General features: G+C 44.2%; 1 gene segment (V, D, J or C); it reads left to right on the forward strand.

The window, feature by feature from the left end:
• Positions 1–17,572: 17,572 nt before the first annotated feature.
• Positions 17,573–18,274, forward strand: LOC120227142. The segment is given in 2 exon segments: positions 17,573–17,652; positions 17,856–18,274. Coding segments are annotated over 2 exon segments (468 nt in total).
• The last annotated feature ends 7,127 nt before the right edge of the window (positions 18,275–25,401 follow it).

The following is a 25,401-nucleotide window of genomic DNA, read 5'->3' on the forward strand; positions in this document are numbered from 1 at the left end:
TCTGGAGTCCCCGACCGATTCAGCGGCAGTGGGTCTGGGACAGATTTCACCCTCACCATCAGCAACCTCCAGGCTGAAGATGTGGCGACTTATTACTGTCAGCAGTATAATAGTTATACTCCCACAGTGCTTCAGCCTCGTACCCAAACCTCCTCCCCAGGGCCCTGGGTCAGGGAGGCTTTGCTGCACCTGCTGCTGCCTCCCTGCTCAGCTCTGAACGCCCACGTTTCTGGGTCTGCCTGAGGAGCCACTTCTCCCAACTTCTTCCTTAGAGGCTTAAGGCCCAGGGAAAAATAAGGGGAATGGCCTTTTCTGGATCCCTTTTAATGGAGATTAGTGAACAAAAATGCCATAAAGACGTCGTACAGTGGCTGTCATGAGATTTTGTGTCACAGGACCTGGTGTGTTTTGCACGGACAGTTGGCATAGTTGAGCCAGTGAGGTTCGTCTCTACCCTTTGGCAAAGGATCTGGTGAATTTCACACCCTGATGGAGTAATTCTCTCTTCCCTCTGGAAGAGGGTGTTGACTCTGGAACATTTCTCTTGTATTTCCTTATTCTCTTGTCTCCTTTCTTCACCCGCAGTCACCTTCCAACTCTGGACCTTCCCAATATTAACCTTTGACCTCTCTGATTCAGAACCCCCTACGTAGAAGGTAGCATTCCTTTCTCACTTTATCCTTCGTGGACCCTGTTTTCCAGCTTCTCTGGCCAATGTACCTGACATTCATTTCTGCTCTATCTCCTTTCATACCTCCTCTTCTGTCTCCTCTCCATTTCTTCCAGGTGTACTTTCTCACAATGTCACTTCTCTCATTTGTTTATCATGTCTCTCTAGAAATATAGGCAGGTGTTCCTCAGCACGTGTTCTCACCATTTGTCACCTCTTTTTTTAAAGTCTTCCTTGGGCATTCAGGTCTAATCTTGTGACTGACGGGGCTCACAGCTCTAAGTGTTCCATAATTTGTGTTCCTTGGAAAACGTTTAATTAACATGCCCATTTCAGTATAAAAACAGGGAAAATCCCAAGAATTTTAGTATGATTTCTTCACCTCCTTCTACGATATTTGGTTGATGCAATTTAACTTCAGGAAAGACCATAGCTAACCTGGACAGTATGCTATGACCACTTACCTACAAAACAGCTTCTCGTATGATTAGAAATATTGTTAAAGAACCCATATTAAGGAATCCATATAATTCATTCCAGATATGTGGTGTGTTTTTTTTTAAGTTGTTTTTTTAATGTTTATTTTTGAGAGAGAGTCAGAGTGTGAATGAGGGAGGGGTAGAGAGAGAGGGAGACAGAATCCAAAGCAGGCTCCAGGCTCTAAGGTGTCAGCACAGAGCCCAAACTGGGGCTCAAACACAGGAACTGTGAGATCGTGATCCGAGCTGAAGTCAGATGTTTAAGTAACTGAGCCCTTTATGTGCCCCCCAGATATGTTTTCTGAGTGTTTATTATGCATCAAAGGCAAGGATATCTGCTTTCACACCAGCTGGGTGGGACAAACAATAAATACCTGTATCAGTGAATACTTACTATGTTGTTTTGGAAGTGCTTAAAGAAAATTGAAGGGATTCAGAGCTTAGTGGGGTATGAGTAGTAGAAATTTAAAATCAGATGGTGTATTGGTTAGCTATTGTCAATTAATAATTCACCCCCAAAATGTATCAGCTTAGGATGGTAGCAGTTTTATTGCTGTCATGTTTATTAGATGGCTGGGCAGTTCTGTTAATACAGACTATGACTGACTGATCTTCATTGGCCTTGGCCGGCTTGCTAGTGTGTATAAGTTAGCACAGGTCAACTAGGTCCTTTTGGTATAGAAAGGCTCACATTTCTTACCTCTCTTTCACATTGCTGTGGTTGGCTGAGGGCAACTGGACCTCATGTCCCTCATTGTGTGGCAGACGAACCCCAAGCTTCTGTGACAGGTCACAGGGCCTCAAGTGAGTTAGTAAAAGCACTCAAGGCATCTTGAAGCCTAACCTTAATTGTCGGAGGCTGCGCCAGCTCTGACAGGTCCAGGGGTCCCTGAAGGATGGATGGTGTCGGCGAAAGAGAATGAGAGAGCCCTGAGATTCTTTCTGATCACCAGGCAGGCATCTCTATCCAGTCGGTTTTGGTGTCTTTATTTAAAGGTTCAGCAACAACATGAAGTCAGAGAAAGGAAATTCTACAATGGGAGGCCTTTTGCGATAACAAGTTTTTGATATTCTGCAGAATTATCTCTGTCATAGTTTACAACCAACGAATTAACAGGATGCTCTTAGTAAAAAACAGGATAATATATAGGTTAAGTTGTATATAGATAAGCTAGGAGTCATTCTGTCTGGCTCTCAAGAGGATCAATGTTTCTGAATTGGTTTGTGTGTGGAAACCATCATGGGGGCCCTAAATGTGTCCGTCTTTGCACCTGGGTTTATGTTTTAGCTACTCTTATCTATCCTCATCCCAGATGCAAGTATAAGGGAGGGTGTTTGTGGAATGTAGGCCTTGAGGAAGGGACTGCTATGCTTCACCAATTAGCAAAGATATATGTAGTAACTTATGTCCTGCCCTTATCTGTACCTTAACTTTAAATTAGGCACTTTGTCTCTGGACCAGGCTCAATTGCAACTCTTGTGTTCTTAACTCCCTTTATTGTCTAAGTCTTGGATCTGCAAGGCCCATAAGAAAAGCCTTTTGACAATCGCCCATAGAGCTTTCATCTAAAATCTCTCTTGCAAAGGCAGGAATATGCTTTTCCTTATGAGGTATCTGTATTCAGAATATGGGTCTGATATGGAATATTGTGAGGCCTGGTCAATACCAGCAGGCTTATTTCCAACATGAGCCAGTAGTAGCAGAAGGAGATACCAGTTTTCATTTCTCATGGCAGGAGCTGCAAACACTGCCATTTCCTTGCTGTGACTGCCATCCAGAGAGGCTGGTGCAGCTTCCAGCACTTAATAACGACACAATTCCCAATCTGATGTGTTGTAATGATCGACGCAGTTCATCCTGTTGAAGAAGAGGGTAAATTGACCCCAGCTCTTGATAGGAGGAGCTGCAAGGTTATATTGCAAAAGGCATGGGTAGAGGGAAGGATAAAAAATGGAGAATCTGTATTTGCAACCAATCTACTCTAGAGGCTCATAGAGGGCTGCACTGAGAAGGTGTGATTAATCAATGATTCAAAGTAGTGATGGAAGGAACCATAGAGTACTTCCAGGCAGTAATGGTGTAGTTGCTTGTAAATAGAGGAAATAGCATACTTCTGAGGCAGGAATGTGATCAGCATATTGGTGAAGTAGAAGGAAGCCAATGTTGCCAAAGTGGAGTGTACAAGGGTAAGAGTAGTGGAAATGAGATCTAAGAAATCACAGGGAGGCTACTGTATATAGGACTTTGTAGGCTTCTCTAAGGATTTGGCTTTTACATTGAATGATGTAACAAATGGGAGAGTTTTGAGTAGAGTAGGGCATACTTTGGTACATAGTTTAACAGGATCTTTCTGGGAAGCTACACTGGAAAGATAACAGTTGGGAGGCCATTGCTATTATCCAGGCTAAAGAGAATGGCAGCTCGGGTCTGTGTCAGTGGCAGCGGAGGAGGGGAGCAGTGGTATATTTTGAAGACAGAGATAACAATATACTGATGGTTTTGACAAGGAGTGTAAGAGAAAGAGAGGTTCAGGGTGACTCCAGAGTTTCTCTCTGAGTTCTAGAAGGGTGGAGTTGACATCTGTTCCAATAGAGAAGACTGTGGAAGAGTGGATTTGGGGAAGAAGATGAGGAATTTGGTGTTGGACATTTTAAGTTTGAGATGTGTATAGATCCACATGCAGCTGTCAAGTAGCCATTGGATATACAAGTGTAGGTTTCAGGAAGAGAAGTGGACTGGAGCTTGGAATATGATAAGCAATGGCAGGAGCGTTGCCTAGATCAGAGGCCCAAAGGCTGAGCTCTGAGGCAGGAGTGATAAGGAAGAACCAGCAAAGGAGTCTGTGAAGGAGCAGAGGGATGGAAGACCAGCAAGATGTTATGATGCCCTGGAGTCCAGGGGAAAGGTCTATCAAGGAGGAAGGTGTTGTCAGTGTGTTACATGCTGCTGTTGGGTCTAGTGAGATGAGGACTGGCATGTGGTCATTGGACTTGGTAATGTGGAGGTCACTGGTGACCTTGAGAAGAGAAGTTTCAATGAGATGTTGGAGGTAAACCCTTGAATGTAGAAAGCACAAGAAGGGATGAGGATAAAATATCTGGGGACGGTGAGTGTAGACAGCTCAGATAGTGACCTTTATGGTGAAGAGAAGACTGAAATAGACTATAACTGGAGAGAGATGTTATATCAGAGTGCCGTTTTTTTTTTTTCAAAGATGTTTGTATACTGATGGGAATGATGCTAGAGAGAGGAGAACACTGATAATCCAGGAAGGAGGGAGAAATGCCAAGCAATTCAGTTGAGGAGGCAAGAGATATGGGTTCAAAGGGAGTGGCTTCAGGTGGGAGGGCTGTGCACCTCCACACAGTGCTGGAAAGAAAAGCAGAGTGTGGCAATACCCATACCAGCACATCAGAAGACAGATGGGCCGTCCGTGGATGTTCTCCCCTGACCCCCTGTGTTGACCTAGGAATTAGGAAAAGGGGTACTTGGCTTTAAGTTAGGAAGGAGGAGGAGCTGTTAGGACTTGAAGAAAGAAGGAAAGAGAAAGGGTGAAGACTGAATAGATCAGGGAAATGAGATGATTGTGGGGCAGGATTAAGAGAGCTCAGAAAATGATTGGTCAGGAATCTGATTTTGGAGAAGTCAGAATTACTTTGTGTTTTTCTCTAGTAGGCATGTGGAAGTTTGGGACTGAATGAAATAATGGAAGGTTGCATGAAATGAAATAGTGAAAGGCTGGGGAAATTCTTGTTTATAAAGGAGTCATTATAAAGAAGGATCATGGAATTTAAGGTGAGTAAGGAGGGAAATGAGAATATGAGGAGTTTAGGAATAGAGAAAATGTAGATAGGTTAATAGATATGGTAAATGATAATTTTCAGAGAACAGTAAAATTATTATTCTCATGGAGATATAATATTAATCATCACATGTTAAATTATTTCACTCACATTATGAGTGGAACTAGGAAGATGTAACTGGTTCAAAGGAAAAGTCAAAACACACGTATATATGGAGCAAAGGAATGCCTTGTAGATGGAGGCAAAGTGGTTTTCCAAGGTGATGTAAGAAGTCAATTAAATGATTACTAAACAGGAGAGAATCATGCATCTACTAGTTACCAACAATTTAGAAAGAGTTTCAGGATAGCTCAAAGACAATGAACAAGGGTAGAGATAACCTGGACAGGCACACTACAGACATGCCGAATTTTCCATGGCAAGACAGCATATATTTTCCTATAGATGTCAAGTCTCAGTCTAATGAGAGCTAGAAATTGCTGGCTATGGCCATGGCAGGTGGAGTGAGCTGCAGAGCTCTTAGAAGTGGGCGAGCCTGAGATGCTTAGCATTTTAATAATGGAGTAGCTGCCGTTATTTTCTAACGACGTGTCTAAGGTATGGCCATGAGAGTGAATGATCAGATTGGGTGGTGAAGAGACAATTGGAGGGGAACCAATGAAACAACTGAGAGAGCAGGATAATGGAAGGATCCTATATGAATGTGTCGAAACTAGCAGGCATGTGGGAGGGTCTATGAGCCAGGAACTAAAACCTTCCAGAAATGAGGAGAGATTTTGTGACTGGTGTTTGTGTGCAGGAAGGAGTGGTTCTGGGTGACATACTCTACCTTATTGAAATCAAAGGCTGGGTTTTCAGTTTTAATGGTAGGAGGTCTAGAAGTGGGAAATGAAGGGGGCAATGGGAGCTCCCTGAGAGGGCTGCAGAGGGAGCGCACAAGCTGAGGAAACTTTTAGAAGAGACTGAGGCTACAGGGCATGTCAGCAGTTCACAGGGTGTGAGTTGGAAGTCTGTTGGTAAGTATCGGGTGCTGGGGTGGGTGGGTGGCTCCGTTGGTTAAGCCTCCAACGCTTGAAATTGCCTAGGTCATGATCTCATTTCATGAGATCGAGCCTCATGTCAGGTCCTGTGAGGACAGCGTGGACCCTTGGAATTCTGTCTCTTCCTCTCTCTCTACTTCTCCTTTGCTTTTGTGCATACACTCAGTCTCTCTAAATCAATCAAAACAACAACAACAACAACAAACAAATCCAAAAACTGCTCTTCTTAGGGAGCACAAAGACCTGCCCCAAGGGAACCCTCCACTTTGGAGACATTCTTTCACCTGAAACACAGGAGCAGAAGCCCGAGGATCTGGGAGGGTGGCACCATCTCACTACCTCTCCCCCTCCCCAGTCTACTTAGACCCTGTCCCAACAGAAGCCCCATTTATCAGCGTCTGGCTACAGGGCTGGACCTGTGGCAGAGGCATTTGGGGCGGATGTTGATGCAAATCCCCACAGAGGATGAAGGTAGAGCTGGCAGGGTCAAGGCTTGTGGTGGCCCCTGTGATGCTGCCTGCCAGCCACTCCCCTGGGCTGTCTGCCCTTGCCTGGCCCGACCCCTGACAAATGATAAGCAACTTGAATTATGGGTTAGGAGAGGATAAATCAGAATTATGGATTAGGAGAAGATACATCAAGTGTGGTTGAGCCTGCTCCTGTTTGGGGACAGGTACTTGGGAGGGCATCTTGCAGAAGACAAAGAATTAGCTCATGGGAGAGAAAGTGGTTAGGTGGTAGGTAAAGGCTGTCCTCTTACCCTGTGAGCTTGAGGTCACATGGGTTTTTCTTCTCTGCTTGGTCCCAGTGCCTGTACATGACACATTAGTGTTAGATGCAGGGTGAACAGGAAGTTGGATACTGGCTGTTGTCCACTCTGAGTAAAAATGACCCTTCTGCCTGTCAGGGCTTTGATGGGAGGGGCTTGACATTGGTTTCCAGGATTGAGCAGATGGAGATCCCGGTCTTACCCAACAGAGGCAAGTTCACTCATTAGTGTAGGTCCCCAGCCTCCACCAGACTGCCATGCTCACCCCTCACACCCTTTCCAGGTTCTGATAAGAATTCAGGACTTGGTTTTGAGGCCGTCTACTCAGTAGGGCCGACCTTCCCTCCCCATCTGAACCAGGCCACCCATTTTCCATCTTTTATAATCCCACAGCTTTCTCTTCCTGATAATAATCACAACTTGAAATACATAATTTTGCTTATATGAAATTTTAATTGAGAGATTAAGACAAACAACTCTGCTAATGTTAAGACAGCCCCAGGACACTCCCACACGTGGTGTCTCAGACAGACTAGAAGGCAAAGATTTAAGAAACTGGTCACAGAGTCTCCTGGGACATGCTTGAGCTCCAGATGGAAATATCTGGTGACCCCAAGTCCCACAGGGTGCTGTGAGAATACGTGTCCCCATTGAGCACAACCTCAAGATCTTCTGAGCTGTTTTGCATGTTGTGCTCATTAGGCAAAGCTCCAGGCTGCTCTGGGCATCCTTAAAGGCAGCTGGTCAGGGCCTCTGAGGAGCAGCCTCTACTCCAGCCATCAGAGATGGGGTCTGGAGATCCCCTGGTATGGATCCTGTCATTCTGGGTTCCAGGTGAGAGCGTGGCACACAGAGAAATGTTGGGCAAACTCACTGTGGCCTCGATGCTTCTGTTGTCTGTAGGCTCTTGGTGCCTGAAATTAAAGCATTTGGTGTAGGTTTCCAGTTGCCCAGTTATCTCTTGTTTTCTGGTTACTCATAGTGTCATTCATGACTTTGACTACAAGGGTCACCAAAGACGTGGGCCTACTGTGAGATAATTCACTTTGCTCCTTTGATTCAGATTTCTCCATCTGTGTGCCTTTCTCAAAGATTGATTCTTAGATCTCAGTATATTATCCTTTCCTCCTTGTCCAATTTTCGTGTCCTTTTTCTGATACTCACCATGTACCTGGTCAAGGTTTTCTCTTGTTTCCTTTTTCCTTTTTCCTTCTTTTTCCTTCCATTGTTCCTTCCATTCATTTGTTCCTTAGTTACTCCCTCTCTCTTCTCTCTCTCTCTCTCTTTCTTTTTTTATTCATTCTTTCTTTCTATTGTTGTTTATTTCTCTTTCTTTCTTTCTTTCTTTCTTTCTTTCTTTCTTTCTTTCTTTCTTTCTTTCTTTCCTTCCTCCCTCCCTCCTTTCCTCCTTCCTTCCTTTCCTCCTTCTTTCCTTCCTTCCTTCCTTTTTTTTAAGAGAGAAAGGGAAAGGCAGAGGGAGAGAGAGAGAGAATCTCAAGCAGTCTCCATGCCAGTGTGGAGCCTGACACCGGGCTTGTTCTCACAAACCATGAGACCATGACCTGACCCTAAATCAAGAGTCAGATGCTTAACCAACTGAACCACCCAGTCTCCCCTCCTCTCTTTTTCTGTTTTCTGTAACATTACAGGTAAGTGGACTCTGGAAGCCTGAGTGTGCATGCTAACAGAGATGGAAGGGCCAGTTATCACATCCCTTCCACCCCTTCCTTGGTCTCCCTTGGGTTTCTGCAACCCCCAAGGGGGCAGGGGAAGCTCTGCCCCCTGGGGACAAATAGCCCCCCGTAACAGTTTTGTCTGCCCAGATACCATTCTTTTCTAACTTTGTTACACGATCTCCACACATAGGAAACTTTATTGTTGTATTTGTTTTCTCCTGCTCCACAACAAATTAGCACACACTTAGTGGCTCAAATAACATACGTTTATTGTCATACGATTTCCAGGGGTCAGGGTCTCCGGGTCTCCCAGGCTGGAACCAAAGGGTTGACCAGACTCCATTCTCATCTGGAGGCTTGAAGAATCTGTTTCCAAGGCCATTCATGTTGTTGGAGGAATTCTTTTCTTTGCAACTCTCTGACTAAGAGTCTTGGCCTTTGGGGGCTGTAGGCCAGAGGTCACATTAATGTCCTGGGACCACCCAAATTTCCTGACATGTGAGATCCTTAATCAAATCAGCAAGGAGACGTCCATCAACAGCAAAGAGGGCTTAGTTCCTCCTTAAGGGCTTTGCGGTGATTTAGTGAGGTCCACCCACGATAATCTCTATTTTAATTAGCTCAAAATCAGTTCATTAGGGACCATAATTATATCTGCAAAATAATCTGCAGATTGTCTGGGCTGGAAGGAAGTCACAGGTTCTACCCACACCGAATGGAAGGGCCTGAGTCCTGGGGTGTAGCTGTCATGGAGCCGCCCTAAGGTCTGTCTGCTACAGCAGTCATACTGCATAGGGTTTATTTTGTCTGCTCATTTTCATTTCATTTCTTTCACCCAAATGACTCCTGTGCCAGGGACATTGAGTATGAAAGCTTCCCCAGGTAATGGGCTGTGAACAGTATCAGACTGACCCCTCGACACCATGTTTCCTTTTTCGTTTCTCTTGTTTCTCCTATGGCTTCCCAAACGAAGAAACAGTCAATGTGTCCCCCAGCCTGGTGAGATATTCGTAATAAGCTGATAAAGAAATAATGTTAGAAATACAAATCTAAACATGCCTGAATTAGAAGAGAAAGAGGACTAATCTCAAATCGATGACTGAAACATCTACCTGGAAAAAAAGAACAGAAGAAAAAATCCAAGAAGGTAGAATGAAGGAAATATAACTATTAGGGAGGAAATCAACAAAATCTATATTTTGTCTCCTCAAAACTTAGGATCCTTTTAAAACCAGCATGAATAGAGAGCTAACTGTATTGTCATGCTACTGAACTGAAGGCTGTCCCTCAGTTCCAGAAGGAAAGGTTTTTGTGGCCCAGCCTGATTGGTGGCCTAGAGAGGTCTAGGTGGAACCAAGGCCTATCATATGTGGAACATACTTGAAGATATCTATGTTCTAGATCACACACTGGAGTGCTCGTTTCTCCACATTCTGGGTGGTTCAGACGTTTTTGCGGAGACCTTAGTGATTGGACAGGGTTTCAGTTGAGCAGTGGCCGGGGAAGAGGAGGCAGACCTGTGGAGGCTGGGGTTTTCTGTCGGACATTATGTACAGCAGACACCCATCACAGAGGAAATTTACCTTGTACACTTTGTCATAGAGCTTTCCTTGCTGATGGGATTGAAGTAAGCCTCGCTGGACAGGAACACATAAACGGTGCCCTGCACCAGAGGCACACACACCTCACAAAAGCACTGACAACTTCTCCTATGCCCGCGATGCTTATACAAGTAGGAGGACCACAAGGGTTTATGAGCCAGGAGCCCCTCACCCACACCCTGCTGATTTGCATCTCTCTCTGAAACCACAAACCCCTCAGAGTTGTTTTTAAGGTATGTTCTTATGAGACGAGGTGTTTAGCTTGTGACGGGGCTCAGTCAATATAATGGAATTTCCAGCTCAAATTCTCAGCGTGTTGCTGCTCAGTGTCATGGATAAGAAAGAAGGGAAGCTCAAAACTTTGTATCTTTTTTCGGAGTCTAAGACAAGCTGTTTCTTTCTGAAAAGGTTGAGTCTCACAGCAAATCTGCATGTTGAATGGTGGGAAGATATCCTCTACCCCTGTTTCTGCTTACTTCTGTCTCTTTGCCCTCTCCTATGTGGTCTTAGTTTCCAGTGGGAAATCACCTTGACCCAGTCTCCAGCCTCCATGGCTCTTTCCCAAGGGGACACATTCAAGATCATCTGTGAGATGAGCGCTGGTATAGGCACCGACCGCTTAAATTGGTACCAACAGGAGCTCGGAGCTTCTCTTATGCTCCTTCTTCATGGCACAGCAAACCTGGCTGCAGGACTCTGTCTCACTTCAGCGGCAGTGGATCTGGGAACTCTTATTCTCTTATGATTGGCAGCCTGGAGGCCAAAGATGCTCCAACTGTTACTGTCAGTAGTGGGGTAGTTGCCAAACCCCAATGTTACAGACATGAACAAAACTTCCTCCAGCAGCTGAGGGCCAAGCTGCTCTCCCTCAGACACTGGGAGGGTATGGCCTCTGCTGCCTGTGTCTCAGAGAACTCACAGTGGCTCTCGAGGGCGTCTGAGCTTGGTTGAGTGTCGAAGATGCTTGGCCTTCGGAGGAAAGGGAAGAAAGAAAATCTGGGGATAAGTCGGTTCTCAATGGGCTCGAGTTTGGTAACAGCCTGTGCAATGAAGGAAAAAATGCAGGTGTGGTGCAGTGTCTCAAAATAGAGCATTAATCCTTTTGTGTTTTTAAATTTTTTTTTAAAAGTTTGGTTGTTTGGTTATTTATTTATTTATTTATTTAGGGAAAAGGGGGCAGAGAGAGAGAATCCCAAGTAGGCTCTGCACTGACAGCGTGGGGCCCAACACAGGGCTCAATTTCATGATGCAGATATCATGACCTGAGCCAAATTCAAGACTTGGAAGCTTAACCAACTGAGCCACTCAGGAACCCCTAAAATGCTGAGTGTTGCTGACACACAATGTTATGTTAGTTTCAGGTGTACAACATAGTGGTTGAACAAGTTCATTCATTATGCTATGCTCCCGATAAGTGTAGCTACCATCTGTCACCAGTCTAGATATTGCAGTATCTAGACTATATTGACTAATTGACTATATTCTTTCTGCTCTGCTTTTAATTCCCATGATTTACTCATTCCATAGCTGGAAGCTTGTACCTCCCACTTCTTTTCACCCACTTTGCCCATCCCCCATTCCCCACTCCCCTCTGGCAACCACCAGTTTGTTCCCTGTAATGGCAGGTCTGATTCTGCTTTTTCTTCTTTTCTTTTTCTTTGTTTATTCATTTTTTTTTTTAGATTCCACTTACAAGTGAAATCATATGATATTTGTCTCTCCCAGTAGGACTTATTTCACTTAGCATAACACCCTTTAGATCCAACCATGTTGTTACAAATGGCATGATCTCATCTCTTTTTGTGACTGCACTATATCTATATCTATATATCTATGTCTATATCTATACCTATATCTATATATACACCACATCGTCCTTGTCCATTCATCTATCTTAGTACTTTCAGTTTGCTTGTGATTCTTGGCTATTGTAAGTAATGCTGCAATAAACATAAGGGTGCATATAGCTTTTAAAATTAATTTTTGTTTCTTTGGATCCATACACAGCTGGGGAATTATTGTGTCATATAGTATTTGGATTTTCAATTCTTTTGAGGAACCTCCATACTGTTTTCCACATTGGTTGTGCCAGTTTGTATTCCCACCAACAGTGTTAGAGCAGTAAATCTTGGGTAGATTATTATTATTATTTTAAATTAGTTTTTTAAAGTTTATTTATTTATTTATGAGAGAGAGTGAGCAGGGAAGGGACAAAGTGGGAGAGAGAGAATCCCAAGCAGGCTGTGAGCCAGAGGACTTGGTCTTACCTTCAAGCAGTGCTCTCTGGTACGTGAACTGGCTTAGGTCCAGGCACTGAGTCAGAAGCTGTGATGTAGGCCTCAGCTCACCCGACCTAGAGTTTTCCAATCATATGCATGAAATTCTCCATGGGTTTTTCTTGCACATGAATTTAGCTTCAGTCCCTCCATCTTGACCCTGAGTTTACTTCTTGGCCTGCACTCGGAGGGCTACATAACTATCCTCAGGTGTAACGAAAACCACCAATAAGAAGACTAGGATTAATGTTCCCTATTAATGGTTATTTATGACACGGTTTGCATATTTTGTCCTTGAGATAATGGCTTTTCCCTTGAAACTCCCCCAAACCCTCAACCTTGCCTTCAAAATAATGATTGTTTTCCTACACAACAGGATAAGGGCTAGTCTCTTTATCACTTTGTAGCCTTTTTACTATAACCACTCAATTCTGCTTCTATACTGCCCACTTGCCTGCTTGCTCATTATAAAAAGTCCTAAGTCTTTGGACTTGGGGCTGCACATTTAGAGTTCTGTGTTAACTCTGTCTGGCTGCGGCCGGTAATAAAGATGCTCTTAATTCAGCTTCAGTGCTCTCGGGTGGTCTCTGTGTCTCTTGGCATAACAGTCTACACATGAATTCAATCCTTAATAACCCATAATTGATTAGTCACTGCTCCCACAGGGAGGCTTAGAGATGTAATCGCTCTACAGAGTCGACTTAGAGTGGAACAAGGGAGCTGGGCTTTGTACCCTTGCATCCAGTAAGTATTGTCTTTCCTGGAAAAGAAGTGTAACCTTGGGCCAGTTCGTTCTTCAGCAAGGTAATGTCCTCAGAAGGCGACCAGCTGAGGGTGGCCAGCAGTAGACCTCAGAACCTGTAGGGGTATAGCTCTTATTTGTGAAGGGGAATCTAAGCAGCACCCTGCAGGCCCTCCTCTCCATCATTCCCATTAACTCAGTGAACTCAAGCCAATGGAGGCTCTCATGCCAGTATCCCCTGGGCAAATGGACCCATGCCTGTTCAGGCACACACAACTAATAAGTTATTGTTACTTGTGGTTATATCCATAGACACTGAGAGTTATATGTTGGTGGGAATAAGCCAGCTCCCCTCAATCTGAATACCGGAAAACAGTGGAAGCAAGTTTCAGACATACTGAGATACGCATAAAGTCATTTCCTAACAAGAGGGAACATCAGATCTGTTGCACAGACCTACCTCAACCCCAGAGCACACAAAATGAGAAGAAAATGAAATGAAAAAAAATTAGACCCCATTAGAGTTAATAATTCCTTTTCAAATGTATCATTAAGGAAGTAAATACATAAGCAATAAAATGGGAGAAGATATTTTCCTGCACATTTCTGACAAAAGATCCACTTTCAGTTTATAAGGAACACACTAGGTAGCCCCTCTCTGACCCCGGCTTCTCCAGATCTCAGTATCCTGAAAGCACCTCCTGTCTGACTCTTGCACCCACTATTGGGGTCCCAGATATAAGGAATTCTCAAAAAAATTGAAGTCCGACTGTGTGTGTGTCTGACTAGACTAAGCACTGCCCAAGAAACAAACTATCTAAATAGTATCTCAATAGTAATACTTACGGTAAATTACTTAATCATTAGTCATCACAGAGATGTAAATTTTAACAATACAATTTCAGTAACTATCAGTACGGATATAATAAACAGTCTGACAATAGCAAGTATGGGGAAAGGATTTCCAGCAAGTGGAAATGTTATACAAGGTTGGTGGAGGGTAAAGATGTTCCCCATTTCAGAAAACTGTTCCATAGTATCTACCAAAGCTGAGGCTGACTCTGTGACTCAGTGCTTTCATGCCTCAGAATACATCCATGGGAAGTGAGTGCATATCTTCACCAAAGATTTTGAAAACATGTTCTTAAGAACTGTAATGATAACATATTCAAATCTGAACCCATTCATTTATTGAAAAATGAAGATACTGTGACATTTTCTCATAACAACAAACTATTCTGCAGTGAAAAGGAACAAGTTACTGCCACACTATCAACGTAGAGGAAGTTCAGAGAACATGTTGAGCCAACGAGGCAAGACACGAAAAAGTACATACTTTATGATTCCATTTACATGAGTCCAAGAATAGAGATCAGCTCTATATGGTTAGGAAATTAGAGAGGTGGAGGCGGCCTCTGGTGGTAGGGATGGAGCGTGGCATTGATTGGCAAGAGCATGAGGGAATAGTGTGACTCTGGGGTGGGTGTGTCTGTTTGGATCTGAGTGGTGGTGAGAGGGGGGATGTATCTGCTCGTGTTCACCCAGGTGTACACTTTACATTCACATTCTAAGAGTAAAGGCACTTTAATTTTTAAATGAATGAGTTCATCAGTGAGTAGACATTATGGGCTCAAGATCAGATGTTTTTCCTGTCTTCTTCCCTACAATCACTGGTCCCTTGAACAACCTGAACTCTGAGAACCTCTCATTTCTAGAGGATTATTGTGCAACTGATTACTGTAGACGAGCAAGGCCTCAGTGCACCACTGAACACACATCAGGTCTTCATGTGTTCAGCACATGGAAATAGACTGTGTGGGTGTTGCTATTTATTATTAGTAGTAGTAGCAGCAGCAGTACTAGTATTTTCTTGGATATGGGCTCCTTTTTTTTTGCCTAGTTTCAGAGTGTATCTCAGAGATGGGATTCAAAGACCAAGCTGTGGACAAATTCCTTTGCAGGTTTCACCTAGAGATCTCAATATTAAATTTTTGAAGGTTTGAGGCTTTGGGGTTGTCAAGAAAGGATGCTTTAGAAGGACACAGTCCCTTGTGTTCTCTCTCAAAATAAATAAATGAACTTTAAAAAAGAATTACAATATCATATGTTTGCACGTATAGGAGGATTAGGAGGAACTTGACGGAGGAACAAGGGGGAGAAGAAGGGCGGAAATGGTGGGGGAAAGGGAGAGAGGCAAACCATGAGAGACTCTTGAATGCTGACAAAAACTGAGGACTGATGGATGTGGGGGGGAGGAGGACACTTGTGGGGATGAGCACTGAGTGTGATGTGGAAACTAATTTGACAATAAACTATTTGTAAAAAAAAAAAAAAAAAAAAGAATTACAATGGGATTTTCCCTTAAGTTTTTTGCAAAGAGGATATAATTGGAGAGAATAGACCTGTCCCACCCTGTCTTGCTAGGTGTCTCATATATGCAGCCCAGCAGTGGAGGCCTGCCCCATGAGAGCTTTGAAAAGTAAGAGAAGTGATAAGAATGGTCTATGGAAATGACAGGGGGGAGGCAGAACTGAGTGCTGTGCAGGGCATTCTTCCAGACTAAAGAGATGGGACCTGGGGGATGTGAAGAGTGTTATTAGTCAGAATCCTCCAAAGAAGCACAACCAATGAGATATCCGTGGAGACAGAGACTGTGAGAATAGAGAGTGTGGGGGGTGGCGAGTCCAGAGTCTGTAGAGCAAGCTGGCAGGCTGGAAATTGAGGTTGGTGTTGATACTGCAGCCTTGAGTGGGAAATCTTTAGGCTGGAAACCAAGGCCGAGTTTTCTATTGTTGCATCTTAAGGAAGAATCCCTTCTCCTTTGGGAAACCTCAGTCTTCCTTCTTAAAGTCTTCAACTGATTGGATGAGCCCCCCCCCCCCCCATCATGGAGAGTAACCTGTGTTATGCAAGGTCTACTAATTTAAATGTTAATCACATCAAAAACTACCTTCAGGACAACATCTGAATTCCATTTGACCACACCACTGGGCACCCTAGCCTAGTTAAGGTGACATGTAAAATTAACCATCCCTAGGGGCAAACTGGGGGGCTGAGTGATAGGAGAATTGGCCCTAGGTGAGGGTGAGGTATGGATTCCCAGCTAGGGTGTACTTGATACAGAGTATTGCTGGGTCTTATGAAATTTCTCAGGCCCAAAAGCAGTGCAGAAGCCACATGGACATCTGTAGAAGAGCCAATGTGCCACCTGACCAAGCAAGTGCCATGTACCCGCCACACTCAGAAAAGACTGGTAGAGTTCAGTAGCTGGACGTGCAGTAGACCTGTAGTCCCAAAATCCTATGCTCTCTTGATGGTGATGCACACTCAGTTTCTTAAGGGAATTGCACGCCCCCCACCCCTATCCTCTCCTGTGCTGGAGAATGAACAGCAGTACTAGGAACAGGCAACCCTGATCTGACTTCTCAAACCATTGGATGAAACTTTTCTTTCTCTTTTTTTTAATGTGTATTTATTTTTGAGAGAGGTAGAGACAGAGAATGGGAACCTGGTAGGGGCAGAGAGAGGAGGACAGAGGACCCAAGGTGGGCTCTGTGCTGACAGCAGTGAACCCAGTGTGGGGCTGGAGACAGATCTGGGGCTTGAACTCACGGACTGTGCAATCATGATCTGTACCAAAGTCAGATGCTCAACAACTGACTGAGCCACCCAGGCACCCTGGAGCTAAGTTTTCTTGAAAGAACCTAGAGTAATTAACTAGCTAATTTCACACAAAATGGAAATATTGAACTGAAAAAATAGAATAACTAAAAATCAGGATTCAGACTTTCTGTAGCTCAAATTAGAGTCCCACCTTTCTCCTGCAGTGAGAATGTTCTGAGCCTGTCTCCCATTTCTCTGGCCCTTTGAACAGCTCCAAAACTGAGCTCAAGGGCTTGCAGAATCCTTACAGAGCTGCAGGAAAAAAATGGCTTTGGAGTCCCAATAATTTTGGTAAGAGATTCTATAAAACATTGGGTCCAAAGTTCTCCATTTTCTTCTTGTGCCTTCCATTCCTTTCCCTCCTCCCTCCCTCTTACCCTCCCTTCCTTCCTTTGTGCTTCTTTCCTTCCTTCCTTCCTTCCTTCCTTCCTTCCTTCCTTCCTTCCTTCTTTCCTTCCATTGTTTGTTTCTTGTTTCCCAGCATATTTTATAATTTCACCATGATTATTGATATGAAGAGCCTAGCTCATCATTTCTGGAAACTCAATCCATTGAACAACATTCTTGAATTTCAAATAGAAGCTCACCATTAGGTCATGTAGCAGTATGTCATATTGAATTTCTAAGTAGGTCTAAGAGTTTCTAAGTTAACTTCTGTGTTTCTAGTCCTACAGTTATATTTTTTGTGATCTTTTTTTCTCTCTAAATTTACATTAGATACTTTTATAACCCACTGCTCATGGAGTTTGCTTCCTTACTCACCAGGTGTTTTGCATAGACTTCACCCCAACCTTGCCCCCTGGCCCAGAGCAGCTGCTCAGGTTTGATAAAAGGGGCCTTTGCCATGTAAGCTAAGCTGCATCTGGCAGGCAGGGACAGCAAGATGGTGTCACAGAGGCAGGTCCTCATATCCTTGATGCTGTGGGTCTCAGGTGAGAAATTTCATATTTGCCACATGCTTTTTGGAGTAGTATCAGTTTAGAGTTAAAAACATTTTTGAAGATATAATAAGAAATACTGGCTCTTTCCAAAATAGCCCCAATTATGCGCTGACATGCATATTTCTCAAATGCCATATTTCAGGGTGTCTGCGCTAAAGTGCGTGTGTATCCTCATTACCTCCTCGTGATTGCAGGTGCCTGTGGGGCGATCACGATGATGCAGTCTCCAGCCTCCCTGGCTGGGTCTCTAGGCCAGCGGGTCACCATGAACTGCAGGGCCAGTCAGAGTGTTGGCAACGATGTAGCCTGGTACCAACAGAAACCAGAACAGCGACCTAAGCTGCTCATCTACGACGCATCCACCCGGGCGTCTGGAGTCCCCGACCGATTCATCGGCAGTGGGTCTGGGACAGATTTCACCCTCACCATCAGCAACCTCCAGGCTGAAGATGTGGCGACTTATTACTGTCAGCAGAATAATAGAAATCCTCCCACAGTGCTTCAGCCTCGTACCCAAACCTCCTCCCCAGGGCCCTGGGTCAGGGAGGCTTTGCTGCACCTGCTGCTGCCTCCCTGCTCAGCCCTGAATGCACAGGTTCCTGAGTCTGCCTGAGAAGCCACCTCTCCCAACTTCTTCCTTACAGGGCTGTTTAAAGACAAGGGGGAAATTAAGGGGAGTGGCTTTTTCTGGATCTCTTTTAGTGGAGATTAGTGAACACAAATGCCATAAAGATGTTTTAGAAGGATGTCATGAGATTTTGTGTCACAGGACCTGGTGTGTTTCGCATGGACCGATGGCATAGTTGAGCCCGTAAGGTTCGTCTCTACCCTTTGTCGAAGGATCTGGTGAATTTCACACCCTGATGGATGACTTCTTTCTTCCCTGTGCCTCCTTGACTCTGGAACATTTCTCTTGTAATTCCTTATTCTCTTGGTCTCCTTTCTTCACCTGCAGTCACCTTTCAACTCTGGCTCTTCCCAGTATTAAACCTTTGACCTCTCTGATTTAGAACCTCCTATGTGGAATGTAGCATTCTTTCTCACTTTATCCTTTGTGGTCTCTATTTTCCAGCTTTTCTGGCCGATGTACCTTATGTTTATTTCTGCTCTATCTCCTTTCATACCTCCTTTCTCTCTCTCTCCATTTTTTCCAGGTCTACTTTCTTACAAAGGCAACTCTCTAATTCTTTCATCTCATCATTCTAGAAATATGGGCTTCTTCCTCTGCACGTATTTTCACCTTTTGTATCCTCTTTCTTTAAAGTGTTCCCTTGGGCATTCAGGTCTAATGTATCTGAAGCAGCTCATAGCTCTAAGTGTTCTATAACTTGGGTCCCTTGGAAAGCATTTATTTAAGAAGCCCATTTCAGTATAAAAATAGGAAAAATCCTAAGAATTTTAGCCTGATTGCTTCACCTCCCTCTGAGATACACGGTTGATGCATTTTGGCTTCAGGAAAGACCACAACTAACCAGGTCAGTGTACTCTGAACACTCTTACCTACAAAACAACTTCTCAAAATGATTAGAAATATTGTTAAAGTACCCATATTAAGGAATCCATATCATTCATTCCAGATGTTTTTTGATTGCTCACTATGTGTCAGGAACAAAGATATCTGCTTTCACCCGAGCTCCGAGGGACAGACAATAAATACCTGTATCAGTGAATAATTACTATGTTGTTTTGGAAGTTGTATTAAAAAAATGAAGGGATTCAAAACTTTGTGGGGTAAGATTGAGTAGGAATTTCAAATCGGATGACATATTTGTTAAATACTGCCATGTAATAAGTCACCCCCAAAATGTAGTGGCTTAGAATGGTAACATTTTTATTGCTGTCATGTTTATTGGTTGGCTGAGCAGTTGTGTTAATATGGAGCAGGCCTGATTGATCTTGATTGGCCTTGGCTGGCTTGTCGTGTGTTTAAAGTTAGCTGACAGGTCAAGTAGGTACTTTTCTTACAGAAAGGCTTACATTTCTTTCTTCTCTTTCACATTATTGTGACTATCAGCTTTGCCATCTGGGTGTCTGGGCCTCTTGGCTCTCATTGTGTCTTAGACTAATCCCAACCTTCAGTGACAGGTGGCAGGGCATCAAGTGAGAAAGTAAGCACATGAGGCATCTTGAAGCCTAAACTTAGTACTGACACAGTTCCCAGTCTGATGCGTTGTAATGATATTTGCAGTAGATCCTGTTGAAGAAGAGGGTAAATTGACCCCAGCTCTTGAGAGAAGGAGCTGCAAAGTTATATTACAAAACGCATGGGTAGAGGAAGGGATAAAAAATGGGGGATCTGTATTTGCAACCAATCTACTGTAGAGGGTCATAGAGGGCTGCACTGAGATGTGACTTAATCAATGTTCAATGTGGTAAGGAAAGGAACCATAGAAGTATTTTTAGGCAGTAGAGTTGTAGTTGGTTTTAAGTAGAGGAAACAGCACATTTCTGAGGCAGGTTATGATCAGCACGTAGGGGAAGTAGAAGGAAACCAATGTTGCCAAAGTGGAGTGTACAAGGGGAAGAGTAGTGGAAATGAGATAAAAGAAATCACAGGTAGGTCACCATATATAGGACTCTGTAGTCTTCTCTAAGGATTTGGCTTTCACTTACAATGATGTGGTAAGTGGGAGAGGTATGAATAGAGCAGAGTATAGTTTGGTATGTAGTTTAACAGGATCTCTCTGAGAGGTCTGACTGAAAAGACAATAGCTGGGTGGCCACTACTGTGATCCAGGGTTGAGAAGATCTGTGCTATGGCAGTGGAGGATGGAACAAGTGGTCTATTTTGAAGACAGAGATATTAACATGCTGATGATTTTGACAAGGAGCATGAGAGAAAGAAAGGTCAGGGTGATTCCAGAGTTTCTCTCTGAGTATTAGAAGGGTGAAGTTCCCACGTGTTTCAGTAGAGAAGACTGTGGGAGAGAGGATTTGGGGGAGATCGGGAATTTGGTGTTGGACATTTTAAGTTAGAGATGTATGTTAGATCTCCACATGCAGCTGTCAAGTAGCCATTGGATATATGAGTCTATGGTTTAGGGAGAGAAATGGACTGGAGCTTGGAATATATGATAAGCAATGGCAGGAGCGTTGCCTAGAACAGAGGCCTAGGGGCTGAGCTCTGAGGCAGGAGTGATAAGGAGAAACAAGCAAAGGAGTCTGTGAAGGAGAGAGGGATGGAAGACCAGTAAGATGGTGTGATGCCGTGGAATCCAGAGCAAAAGGTATATCAAGGAAGAAAGTGTCATCAGTATGTTAAATGCTCTGATGGGTCTAGAGAGATGAGGACTGGCATGTTGCCATTGTACTTGGCAATGTGGAGATCACTGGTGACCTTGAGAAGAGAAGTTTCAATGAGATGGTGGAGGTAGGCCCTTGAATGTAGAAAGCTCAAGAAAGAATGAGGGTAGACGATCTGGGGATGATGAATGTAGAGAGCTCAGCTGGTGAGATTTATGGTGAAGAAGAGTGAAATAGACCATAACTAGAGGGAGATGTGATATCAGAGAGTTTTTGTTTTTAAAGATGTTTGCATACTGATAGGAATCATGCTAGAGAGGAGAATGCTGATAATTCAGGAATGGGGGAGAAGTGCCAAACAATTCAGTTGAAGAGGCAGGACATACAGTTTCAGAGGGAGTGGCCTCAGATGGGAGGGCTGTCAGCCTCCCCACAGTGCCAGGAAGAAAAGCAGAGTTTGGCAATACCCATATCAGCTGGTCAGAAGAGAGATGAGCAGCCCGTTAATGTTCTCCTCTGATCCCCTCTGTTCACTTAGGAAATAGGAAATGGGGTACTTGGCTTAAGTTAGGATGGGGGAGGAGATGTTAAGACTTGAAGAAAGAAAGAAAGAGAAAGAATGGAGACTGAATAGACCAGGGAAATGAGATATGATTGTGGGCAGGTTTAAGGGCCCTTAGAAAGTGATTGGTCATGAATCTGAAGTTTGGAGAAGTCAGAATTGCTGTGTGTTTTTCTCCAGCAGGCATGTGGAAGGTTCGGATTTTGTTGCATGAAATGAAATAATGTAAGGTGAGGAAGTTCTTGTTTTTAAAAGAGTCATTATAAAGAAGGATCATGGAATTTAAGTTGAATAAGGAGGGAAATGAGTATATGATGGGTTTGGGCATAGAGAAAATGTAGATAGGTCAATAGATATGTTAAATGATAATTTTCAGAGAACAGTAAAATTAAGACTCTCATGGAGATATAATATTAATGAACACATGTGAAATTATTTCACTCACATCATGAGTGGAACTAGGAAGATGTTGTAACTCGTTCAAAGGAAAAGTCAAAACACACGTATATATGGAGCGAAGGAATGCATTCTGGATGGAGGTAAAATGGTTTTCCAAAGTGAGGTAAGAAGTCAATTAAATGACTATTAAATACAACAGAATCATGCATCTATCAGTTACCAACAATTTAGAAACAGTTGCAGGATAGCTCAAAGACAATGAACAAGGGAAGAGATATCCTGGACAGGCACACAACAGACATGCTGAATTTTTCATGGCAAGACAACATATATTTTCCTATCGATGTCAGGTCTCACTCTAATGAAAGCTAGAAATTGTTGGCTATTACCATGGCAGGTGGAGTGAGCTGCCGAGCTCTTAGAAGTGGGCGAACCTGAGATGCTTAGCATTTTAATAATGGAGTAGTTGCTGTTATTTTCTAATGACGTGTCCAAGTATGGCCATGAGAGTGAATGTTCAAGATTGGGTGTGGAAGAGATAATTGGAGGAGAATCAATGAAACAACTGAGACAGCAGGATAATGGAAGGATCCTATATGAATGTATTGAAACCAGCAGGCATGTGGGAGGGTCTATGAACCAGGAACTAAACATTCCAGAAATGAGGAGAGACTTTGGGCCTGGTGTTTGAGTGCAGGAAGGAGTGGTACTGGGTGGCATGTTCTACCTATATGGATTTCAAAGGGTGGGTTTTCTGTTTTTAGGTAGGAGGTCTAGAAGTGGCAAAAGAAAGGGGCAATGAGAGCTCCCTGAGAGGGCTGCCGAGGGAGAGCACAAGCTGAGGAAACTTTTAGAGGAAACTGAGGCTACAGGGCATGTCAGCAGTTCACAGGGTGTGAGTTGGGAAAAGGTTTTAAAGTATCAGGTGCTGGCGTGGGTCGGTGGCTCCATTGGTTAAGCCTCCGACGATGAAAATTGGCTCAGGTCATGATCTCACTTCATGAGATCGAGCCCCGTGTCAGGCTCTGGGCTGACAGCGTGGACCTTGCTTGGAATTCTCTCTCTCCCTCTCTCTCTGCCTCTCCCATGCTTTTGTGCATATACTCAGTCTCCCTAAATCAATCAAAACAACAACAACAACAAACAAACCCAACAACTGCCCTTCTTAGGGAGTACAAGGACTTCCCCCAAGGGAACCCTCCACTTGGGGACATTCTTTCATCTGAAACATAGGAGCAAGAGCCCGAGGATCTGGGATGGTGGCACCATCTTACTACCTCTCCCCCTCCCCAGGCTGCTCAGACCCTGTCCCAAGAAAAGTCCCAATTATCAGCATCTGGCTGTAGGACTGGACCTGTGGCAGAGGCATTTGGGGCAGAGGTTGATGTAAATCCCTACGGAAGATGAAGGTAGAGCTGGCAGGGTCAAGGCTTGTGGTGGCCCCTGAGATGGTGCCTGCCAGCCACTCCCCTGTGCTGTCTGCCCTTGCCTGGCCCGACCCCTGATAAATGACAAGCAACTGGAATTATGGGTTAGGAGAGGATAAATCAGAATTATGGGTTAGGACAGGATAAATCATGTGTGGTTGAGTCTGCTCCTGTTTGGGGAAAGGTACTTGGGAGGGCATCTTGCAGAAGACAAAGAATTAGCTCATGGGAGGGAAAATTTTAGGTGGTAGATAAAGACTGTCCTCTTGCCCCGTGAGCTTGAGGTCACATGGGTTTTTCTTCTCTGCTTGGTCCCAGTGCCTGTACATGACACATTAGTGTTAGATACAGGGTGAACAGGAAGTTGTGGACTGGTATTCTCCACTCAGAGAAAAATGACCCTTCTGCCTGTGAGGGCTTGGGGGGTCAGTGACATTGGTTTTCAGGATTGAGCAGATGGAGATCCCGGTCTTACCCAACAGAGGCAAGTTCACTCATTAGTGTAGGTCCCCAGCCTCCACCAGACAGCCATGCTCACCCCTCACACCCTTTCCAGGTTCTGATGACATTTCAGGACTTGGTTTTGAGGCCATTCACTCAGTGGAGCCGACCTCCCCTCCCAGGCCACCCAGTTTCCATCTTTTATAATCCCACAGCTTTCTCTTCTTGATAAGAATCACAACTTGAAATACATAATTTTGCTTCTATGCAATTTTAATCATAGGGAGTAAGACAAACAACTCCGCTAACGTTAAGGCAGCCCCAGGACACTCCCACACGTGGCGTCTCAGACAGACTAGAAGGCAAAGATTTAAGAAACTGGTCACAGAATCTCCTGGGACATACTTGAGCTCCAAATGGAAATATCTGGTGACACCAAATCCCACAGGATGCTGTGAGAACACGTGTCCCCATTGAGCACAACCTCAAGGTCTTCTGAGCTGCTTTGTGTCTTGTGTTCATTAGGCAAAGCTCCAGGCTGCTCTGGGCATCCTTAAAGGCAGCTGGTCAGGGCCCCTGAGGAGCAGCCTCTAGTCCAGCCATCAGAGACGGGGTCTGGGGCTCCCCTGGTATGGATCCTGCCATTCAGGGTTCCAGGTGAGAGGGTGGCACACAGAGAAATGTTGGGCAAACTCACTGTGGCCTCGATGCTCCTGTTGTCCCTAGGCTCTTGGTGGCTGAAATTAAAGCATTTGGTGTAGGTTTCTGGTTGCCCAGTTATCTCTTGTTTTCTGGTTACTCATAGTGTCATTCATGACTTTGACTCAAGGGTCACCAAAGATGTGGACCTACACTGGGATGATGTCAGTGCATCTGTTAAGTTTGTTGTGTCTGTCATTCCAGGCTCCACTGAAGGCATCGTGCTGACCCAGCGTTCAGCCTTGTGACCGTGTCTCCAGGACAGAGGGCCACCATTCCTGCAGGGCCAGATGGAAAGTCAGTGATACTTGGAGCATTACCAATGATATCATCTGGTATCAACAGAAATCATGATACTGTCCTAAATTTCTAATCTATGAAGCATCCCAGTGAGAGTCTGGGGTCCCAGCCAGTTTCAGTGGCAGTGAATCTGGGACTTAGTTCACCCTCACCATAGATCTCATGGAGGCAGGCGATGCTTCCAAATGTTACTGCCAAAAGAGTAAGGAGGCCCGTCCCGCAGTACTCTGAGTCTAAACAAAACCCTCCCCAGGTGGCTGCCCAGTGAGGCTCAACTCCTCCCTCACATGTTCCTCTCTATGATCCAGGGTCTCTTAGTGGTTTGCCTAAAGGGGTCAGGATGTGAGACAGTAAAGTGTCAAATTGACATGTGTCTGTGTGTGTGTTTTCCACATAACTTGTTTTATAATTTAATTATTATATTAGGGCAGAGCTTACATAAATATCCCTCTATGCTTACTTAGTAACCTGTGAACTGTGTGATTGTTCTCTTTCTCCTTTGAATCAGATTTCTCTGCGTGCCTTGCTCAAAGATTGATTCTCAGATCTAAGTATATAATCCTTTCCTCCTTGTCCAATTTTCATGTCTTTTTTCTGATATTCACCATGTACCTGGTCAAGGTTTTCTCTTGTTTCCTTTTTCTTTTTCTTTCTTTTTCCTTCCTTTGT

This window comes from Hyaena hyaena, unplaced genomic scaffold, assembly GCF_003009895.1.
Source record: "Hyaena hyaena isolate Hyena2069 unplaced genomic scaffold, ASM300989v1 scaffold_2012, whole genome shotgun sequence".
Lineage (NCBI taxonomy): Eukaryota > Metazoa > Chordata > Mammalia > Carnivora > Hyaenidae > Hyaena > Hyaena hyaena.